At 45.0% G+C, this 9,413-nt stretch overlaps 1 protein-coding gene across 2 annotated transcripts in view; it reads left to right on the plus strand.

The window, feature by feature from the left end:
- VASH2 (vasohibin 2) overlaps positions 1 to 9,212 on the plus strand; it is a 34,348-nt gene extending 25,136 nt beyond the window's left edge. For both annotated transcript variants that reach the window (XM_023533226.1, XM_023533227.1), the window contains one exon: positions 6,216 to 9,212. In XM_023533226.1, the coding sequence (XP_023388994.1) occupies positions 6,216 to 6,285 (70 nt within the window). In that variant the 3' untranslated portion in view covers positions 6,286 to 9,212. The remainder of the gene's footprint in view (positions 1 to 6,215) is intronic.
- The last annotated feature ends 201 nt before the right edge of the window (positions 9,213 to 9,413 follow it).

The raw sequence follows: 9,413 nt of genomic DNA on the forward strand, positions 1-9,413 counted from the left end.
GATTGGGGTGTTATAAGAGAAGATTCTCCACACCCCCTCGCCCCGCCTGGTTCCTCCTATACCCCAACTTCTGAGCTGCAGGGCTGGGTAAGGGATCACAGGGGCTGCCATGTAGGAAGAGAGGGAAGAGAGGAGAGGAAATGAAAGTAAAACGAAGGGCTGCGAGAGGTGGGGACCCCAGGAAGAACCGAAACACCGAGCCCCTCCCTCCCTCTCCAGATCCCTGCTCCCGCCATCGCTACACGCGAGAACCCCAGACTCCCTGGTTCCTGGAGGTGTGCCTGCAGAAAAGCAGCTTCTCAGCTTCGACCCGTGGCCGCCTCCAAGCAGGCTTTTCTCCAGGTGATGCTGCTTTAGGTGGGGACACAAGAAAGCGACAAATTTGGTTAGGACCCAACAACTCCACCAAACCCTGAGAATCCTCCTGAAGAACGGTCAGGACTCAGAAGAGTTTAGTGACTGTCACTGTCTTATTTTAGCATTACGTAAGGCCATCGAGTCATTTCTAAATGTGTTGGGGACCATAATGAAGCTTAGGAGTGGCCCAGAGGGTGGAAAATTACTATAACAGGCAAGAGGCCCATCAGCTGTGGGGTCCCAGCCCATGCGTGTGTGGATAATTTTAGTGGCGTTGTATCCTCATCCCCCTCCTCCCCACAGCTGGAGCTACTTCCAGCATTGCATTCCTCTCCATTTTTGCACTTGTCTGAATAATCCTTCTGGAAAGGAGGATCAGTGTCACTGGGTTGACAACAGAGTCAGCTGAGTGGGAGGGCAAGTAGCAATGGCTGCAGTAGCGCCAGCTAAGACAAAGTTTTAAGAGGGAAATAGGGGCCTCCCCCACTGTCCACAGTCACAGTGGTTCTCAGCAGGGGCCAGGACACGCTCTGGGGGAGAAGGGCTAGAAGTGCAATGGGCGGAGAAGCGAAGAGGGCGCTCCCCGCCAGGGCCCGGCGGCGGGGGGCCAGGGGCGCTAAATGTCCTCCTACAGAGCTCAGCGAAGAACTATTCCACCGAAAGTGCAGCAGCGCCCCTGCCGAGAACCCCAAGAGCTCTCTGGGGTCCTCTGCATCTCTGACAGCCCGCGGCTCTTGGCTTGCTGCCTGTGACCTGAGCCTGGGAGAGTAGGGGTGAGTGGACAGTGGTTTTCTGGCTGGACTGCTTGCGTAAGCGTGAAGCAGCTCATGCCAGTGGGGTGACCACGTGGGTCACTCTTCTAAATCGGGGCAAGCGTCCCTGTGGACGCATGACAACCTGTCTTCTCTCCCGTCAGGCTCCTTCTCTGTCTCTCGTCCTCTTGTCTTTGCTGTTTATGATTCTTTTCCTCTCTTTTCCTCTTTGATTTGCCTTTTTTTGTCGTCTCTCCTTGTATGGAAGAAACCCGGTTTTCATCCGTGTAGGGAAAAACCCCACAGTTCTTCCCTGCCGTTTCTCTCCTGTGTGTGTCCTTTACTATTCACACAGAACACTTCATTTCTGACACTGCTGGTCACCAAACACGTGGAGGTTTTTTCCCCATACCCAGCAATTCTCTGCGACACCCACTGGGTGTCCTGCAATTTAACTCAATTCTGATGCCATCTATAAGGAGGTAGTGTCAGATCCCACAGGTTAAGGGCTCAGTTCTACAAGACTGCCTCCTCCCACCCCCACTTCAGATGCCAGTCAAGAGCTCAGGTTGTGACTGGTGCTTCGGACTGACCAGCTGTAGATGAGAGGTTCCCGTGACCCCATCTCAGGTTCAATTAATTTGCTAAAGCAGCTCACAGAATTCAGGGAAATACTTACATTAAGGAGTTTATTAAAGGATATTATAAAGGATACAGATGAACAGGTATGTAGGGCAGGGTCTCAAATGTGGAAGCTGCTGTCCCCATGGAGCTGGGCGTGTCGCTCTCCGGGTGTGGATGTGTTTGCCAACCTGGATGTTCTCTGAACCTCGTACTTTTGGAATTTTTGGAATTTTTATGGAGATTTCATCATGAGGCACAATCCATTTTCAGCCCTTCTCCCCTCTTTGGAGGATGGGATGCAGGGTGGAAAATTCCAAGCTTCAAATCATGGCTTGGTCTTTCTGGTGACCGGCTCCCATCCAGGAGCTCACCCAGAGTCACCTCATTACAATAAAAGATGCTCCTAGTGCTCTTATCACTTGGGAATTTACAAAAGTTTTAGGAGCCCTGTGTCAAGACAGAGTCAGAGACAAATGTTAGAGTTAAGAGCTACTCCTGGTGCTCTTGTCACATAGGAAATCCCAAGGGTTTTAGGAGCTCCGTGCCGAAAACAGGGATGAAGATCAAATATATATTTCCTATGATAAATCACAATGTCACAATCTCTATGGTGGGTCATGGCTCTAGTGGGCCTTGCTTACCCTGCTGGGGGCCCTCAGGGTTGCAGAGGTCAATAAACCCCGCCTTAAGATAAGGTCTCTCTTTCACTACTGGGCCACAAGCTGGACAGTGGCATTGCTGCTCCGTCCGTCGTGAAGGGTCGGGAAGCTGTGTCCAGGCATCTGGTCGAGTGAGGGTGAGGTCTGGTGCTGTTTAATGAATTAAGGAGAATCGGTCTGGTTCCAGGGTCTAATCCCACTGAAGACATTTTGAATGGGGCCCGAGAAGTCATTCTCTTTAGATCCCAAATAAGAAATTGTCCCCAAGGGTGGACAGGAGAAAATTTCCTTGGCATGGAAGGTAAAGGGCAAATGAGAGAGAGAGAGAGAGAGAGAAGAAACTAAAAAGGCTATAGAGGGAAAAGTAAAACCTCCAGGATGATGTGGAGTTTCTTTCCAGAAGCCCAGAGAGAGCAGTTTCCAACTCAGAGGACTGCCCAGCTTAGCTCCCCATGGGATTTCACCTGGCCCAGGGTCCCTGGGGATGCTCGGAGAAAACGAGATGGAGTGAGGGGCCTTGTCAGGAGAGACCGCCTCAGACAGAGTGAGCCGAGGGCCTCCAGAGCTCACTACTGTAGTCGGGGTTGGGGTTCCTGGAGGGGTTCTGTCACAGAAAGGAGAGGTGAGATCAGAGCCCCGAAGCTGTGCCCTGGAACCTCAAGCAGTGGCCAGTGGCTCTTGGTCTCTGGCCAAAGCCTCCCACTTGAGGAGGGCTCGACAGAAAGGGCAAAGGGCTAGAGAGTCTCTTCAGAGCCAAATCTTTCTGTCAGCTGCCAGCAGTGGGGCCTGCAGTCCTGGGAAGTAAGGAATGTGGGTGAAGAGCACTGCTGGCCTTGGCTGAGGGTGACAGGTGTGAAGGAACCACACTCCCACACCAGCGTTCCTCCAGCTGAGGCCTACCCAAATAGACCATCAATCCTACACGGGGGCCTGGCCTGACCTGACATCTTCCAGACTAGACAAGAGAGGAGGGCCGGGGGTCTCCCGTTAAACTTCTAAATGCTGGGCCAACACCACCCCTGATATGATCTGTTCCACATGCTTAACAGCCTAAGAGAATAATGTTAGGGTTGCACCTTTACTGCATATCTCTTTCTAGAACCGTGACTCCACAAAGAATATAGCTGAAGTGTGTCTGTGTGTGAGAGTGAGTGCGTGTGAACACATGGTCACGTGCACCCCCACCCTAAGGGCTTGTGACCTCAGGGGAGACAGAAGCTAGAAGCATGGATGGATTGTGCGAACCCATCAGGCAGCTCTGAGTGGACACAGATGGGCTCTGTCCATGAAGTGTCTCACACCTGAAGGGGAGAAGCAAGAGGTAAATTTGCATCGGAAGAAAGAGAATGGCTTTTAGCTCCATTGAGAGCGGGAACTGCTGTGTCTTAGTAACCCCAAGACCTAGAAGGTTCTCGGTACAAAGAGTTGCTTAATAAATTCTCGTGAGTGAATAAGTAGCAAGCAAGTTTCAGGAGCCCTGCTTTCCTGGTTGCCACTCGGGCCCCCTGAGCATCCTGCCAAAGGCAGCTGAGTGGAGCGTTGGGGGGAGGGGGAGGTGTTGGGAGGTGAGGAGAGCTGAGGCCCCAGCACAGCCCTTAGTCAGAGGTGCAGAAGAGAGGGAGAGCGGTTCGGGAGGACCCTGCAGGATTTCCTTCCACTTAACCGCTGCTTTTCTTAAACCCAGTCTCACACAGACACAGACCAACTTGTACGTTCAGCCCCAGGGTGTGATATCGCCCCCACCTTAGTCTCCAACATGCTGTCATCGCTCTCTGGTTTTGAGGCTTCTTGTGGCTTCCCTGACGTCAACATCCAATCCAGCCGAGCTCTTCCACTGCACTGAGGCTGCCTCAGGGTGTGTGAAAGACTCATGGGGTGCCTAGCACACTAGGAGATGGTTCTCTCTCCCCAAACTGTCAAGGTTTAGGGAGCGGTGGCGAATACTAGTCGTATTTCCCACAGACTACCTTCTCTCTGGACCCACCACCTGTCCTCCCCAACTTAGCCTCTCATCCCCCTCTCTGAACAGCCTCTGTCACAGCTGCCCCTGGAATGCAGGCCCGAAGTTGGGGTTCAGGGTAAATCTGGAATTAGACCATCAAGCAGTCACCCTAGTTCACCCCGGATACATTGATGTGACAACAAATGAGGCTGGGATTATCGGTTCGTGTGCCCCCTTCTTCCTTCCACCAAGTGCATGAAAGGAAAGTCCCCTCTCCCTCTTCTCCTAAAATAGAAGGCGGCCTGAGGGCCTTTCAGAAGGAAAACCCTTTGATTTCTTTTCCTTGTTTGGACTGGGGAGGGGTTTGGAGAAATAAATTGTTCAGTCTAAAATAATCCTGGATCTGATGAGAGGCTCTGGGCAAGTGCGGACCCGGCTGAATCATCATCTTGGTGCTTGTGTTTCCTAAAAATAAATCCCTTTGCAATATTCTAATTATAGCCGGGGGAGCCCTTGGAAGAAGCCGCTCCCCACACAATAGCTCATCCAGCTCTGGCCCTTGGAGTTGCTGGCAAGGACTGAGCAGTATTTCTGGCTGGGCCCCACAGGCAGGTGGCATGCTGTGATAACCCACTTCTGCCCCTTGCCAGGCCAGGAAGTGGCAGCCAGTGACACTATGAAAGAGGGTTTCGTCTTCCAGGCAGTTCACCAGGCATCTCAGTTTAACTCATTTCCTGCCAGTATTAGCCATTTTTCCCCTCACCTAGGTTCTGGGTACCTAGGGGGAGGTGGGAGGGAAAAGTTCATTTCCTCTGGAAGTCCTCAAGCCATGTCCTTACAGAACTATATTCAGCTTCCCAAGTAGGCAGGTTTCCCAAGTGGCTTTTAGAGGTTAGGTAAAGCCTCTCCTACACAGAAGAAAACAATATTCTTCCTACTTGTCGACTCTTAGAAAGTTGTCATAGTGACTTGAATTCCTAGCTTAGGACTTCTCTGTTAAAATAAAAAAAATCCCACTATAAGGTAACATAATGAAGCCCTATCAGCCATTTACACATTAGTGAGAACTTGACCAAAGTTTATTGAGAGGTTCAGGATATTCAACCATGGGGATCCGTAGATGAATTTACTTGAGCCTGCTTTCAAGTTGTTCACAGTCTCTGAGGCAGGCACGAGGATTGTGAATCTGCAGGATTCTTGAACAGACGTACAAAAAGAAATGCCATAGGATACAGAGCAAGGAGCAGTGGGTTGTAAGGGAAGGAAGTCAGAAGTGGCATTTGGGTTGGACCTTGAAGGGATGACAAGAAGACATGGGGTAAGGGCATTCCATAGCAAGGTGCGGAGGCAGGAGTGGCTGTGGTATCGTTCTCAGGTGCTTGGCAGGATGCTTTGTGTGGAATGTGGGAGGACAGGGGGCAGTTTGTCTGCGGACAGCCTCTGGCTCTACAGCTCGCTAACCATGTGACTTTGCTTTGAGCAAGTTCCCTAACTTTCAGTGTCTCTGTGCTCTCCTCTGTTAAATGAGTAGTAGTAGTATCAATCTTACTGTAGTATATGCTACTGTTTAGACCCTTGTAAGGTTCAGGGATACTGGGTTTCAGTTACAGTGTGACCAAATTCAGGCTCAAAGTTGGAACAAGTTCATTCGGCAACCCGTACATTGTTTTGTTTTGAACTCTAGACTGAAAGCCTGTTAAAATGTTCCTGAAAACCTAGAAAGGTGGACTTAAGAACAAGAGGAAGAGTTGGGAACTAAGGCTGGTGGGGGGTGGGGCAGATATCAGAAGGGTTGGGGAAACTGAGCAGAGGTCTCTGAAAATATTAAATGTTCTTTCTCCATCCCCTCCCCTCCCCACCACCTTTCTCTTTCCCCCTCAGGCCAGCTCTGCCTGAAAAGAAGACTGATCTCAGCACTCTGAATGAAGTGGGCTATCAAATCCGAATTTAAGGCAAGCCATACCAGCCAGCAAGAGGGCTTCTATGGTGCTTCTCTCTGCACTTTACCCAGCATCTTCAGGAGGAACTGTAACTATTTATTAAGAACTTGTGGATTTTATTTTTAAGGATTCACTTTGAAATAGAATCTGAGTGGGTGGTAACAACTTTAGAAAATTCACAAAGGAGGCAACCAGGAAAAGGCTAGTCACAAACCCCGCTGGGGTTGGACTGCCTCCCCTCCGGATAGAAAGGATAAGACCCTAACTGTAGCTTTATATTTTCCGACTTACCTACATTCTTTCACTTGCTTTGAACATTATGTTCATTAACTCCTCCCTTCCACTTTTGATATAGTAAGGTAACTCAATCAGTATTAATGTTTTTGCAGCAATAACAGAAGCAAAGATTGGTGGGGTTTTTTTAAGCAGTCAGTATTACCTCAGCATCTTGACATCAGATATGCAAACTAAATGGTGTTTTGTTTTTTTTATATTCTATTTGTATTATTTCCCCAGTATTTCCCATGGGGATCTTCGCAAAGTTTGGAACTTTTTCCTGGTGCATACACGTGATGAGATTTAAGGTATTATATGCAAATGTTTTGCTAAAAAGCACTGAAATTCTGGCAATACGGGAAACCATTTTCAGAATCTTAGAGTTACTTTTTTCTTAATCTTTCTTAAAACATTCACTAACAGCAGTTTTTGTTCTTTCAAAATGAAACAAAAAAGCACATTAAGAAACTAGTCTATGTTCTGTCATTAACATTTAAACTTTGCAGATTTTAGCAAAAAAACACAACAAGCTGTGCGCTATTATAAAAATTTAGCAGTATTACAATTACCTCTGACAATAACACACTCAGAAAGGTCTTGAGAAAGAGATAACCTTTCTGTCCACATTTCGCCTGACTTTTAAACTCTGAATCTGGCCTTGATTCTGATTACTATTAGAGACATGTTCTGATGTCTTATATTAAGACCAAATGTGGTGCGATATGAATTTCTAGTACCTGGTTTTTTGGTACCATTTCATGACACTTAGAGACTGGTGTTGGAAAAGGCAATGAATTAGAGAAGCAGTACCTTTTTTTAAATGGAAAAATATTCGAGTAAAATGTTATACCTTATAGAGTGACTTAGTCCCTGAGGCACAGATGACTGTCTGGTCTACAGTTACAGTGTAACTTCCGGCTGCAGACCACACAGAATAACAGCATATCAAGTCTGTATGTTATCAAGAGAACAGCTTCTATTTCATTTGTTTGTCCTAGTAACCATGCCAACCCATGAGACCAAAAGGCATATTTAAGTGAAGTCTGCTAGTCAACAAAGGTTTAGTCTCAGTGCTTCCCCTCTGGCTTTCTTTGACTGAAGGGGATTTTAGGAAGGGAGTAAAATAATAAGAATCTGCTCATTGAGATTCTTGACCTACGGGGGAGAGCAAAAGGACTTCATCCTTTAGCCATGTGCACACGAGCCCACTTTACCCTAAAAACCAGTATTATTACTGGAAAGTACTGTTTCTTGAAAAAGAAGGAAGTCTAATGTCCTTTACATGAATAGGAGCAAGTAAGTGTACATCTCAATTATATTCAAATACAGCGTAAGTTAAAAATTCTGAAGGTAATCACTTTCTTCAAGTTAGCAGAGTTTAAAATGAGTTGTCTTTGTATATCCTCATATGGCAAACCCACGTGCAGCCTAATGGCCACGTGTATTTAAGATATTTGTAGTAATTGTTCATTCTCATTCTAATACTGACTCTTCTCTAAAAGATATATAAATATATATGTGTGTGTATATATATATATCTTGTTTATCAATCTGAAACTTTATTATATCCAATAAGTAGACTGCTTATAATGTTGCAGTTACTCTAAGAGCTTGGAATAGGATTTTCCAAGCATTACAGAGGTACTGTCCCAACTAAAATAAAGTCAATAGTTGCATAGCCTCTTGTTTCCCACCAAAAAAAAAAAAAAAAGGAACAATAATAGGAATAAAACAGTTTCTAATATACTGATGTATAAGCCTTAAAGCTGCCAAATGGCTTGATGATTCAATTAAGTAACTTAATTTCTTCAACACAAACTTCTCGGTTTTAAGATTCATTTTCCCAAAGCAAGAGTTAGTCACAGGAACATGAAAATTCATTGAAAATGTTCTTAGTTGTCATTCTATTTTAATGCCTATGGAATGTTAATTTCTAAAAGATATGGGAAAGGCACCAAACTCCTAAATTCTACTGCAGTAATCAAATGATTAAAGCAAAACAACAAAAAAACACTATGACATGATTTACCACCCCAAATTGATTTTTAAACTGGCTATAATTCAAAAGATTGAAAATAAAATTATGAGATGATTTGAAATCTAATTTGAAAGTTATTAATGCAAGAGAAATTTGATGCTTAAGCCATTACGGCAATATATGCAAAGTTTAAATGATGACAGGAATCTTGATTTTTAGACTACGTGTTGTGCTGTTTTGAATACACTTTGTTTCAGAAAGCTGTATTTAGTATTTTCTATACACTCTGAAATCATGAGCATTTCCCTTTTTCTAAGTAAATTATTTCATAAGGATTTTATTAATAGATATTGGTAAATAGAACTTTGGAAATCTTAATTCAGTATTCTTACTATACCCAAGGCTTTTGTAAACTATAGTTTTATGTACAACCTTGTACAGTTTTTTTGACATACAATTCAGAATCTTGTTTATTCTCCTGGACTTTGTTCTGGCCAATACATTTTTTTTAAATCTTTAAGAAAAACTGTGATTGTTTTAGTGGGTATTTTTCTAAGTAAATGAAAACTTGTATAATGGTATTTTAGAGAATGCCAGATAGTGCATGTTTCAGGTTAATGTTTTTCTCATCACTCGTATGTTTATACAGCATGGGAATTTAATAAAACCATCCTGGAAACTTAAGGATTGTTTTTCTTCTAAAAATGTAAGATGGTGTAATCTTTTTTCTTGTCTTATTATATACTTGTCCTAGTAAATTAATTTATCACTCTCTCACACTTGTGTTCTTCCACAATTTTCAGACTCTATATTAAACATCACTCTATTTTGGCACATCTTAATTCACTTACATTTTAGCATCAGCCTAAGTAATAAAGGCTGAAA

Source organism: Pteropus vampyrus, unplaced genomic scaffold, assembly GCF_000151845.1.
Source record: "Pteropus vampyrus isolate Shadow unplaced genomic scaffold, Pvam_2.0 Scaffold98, whole genome shotgun sequence".
Taxonomy (NCBI): Eukaryota; Metazoa; Chordata; class Mammalia; order Chiroptera; family Pteropodidae; genus Pteropus; species Pteropus vampyrus.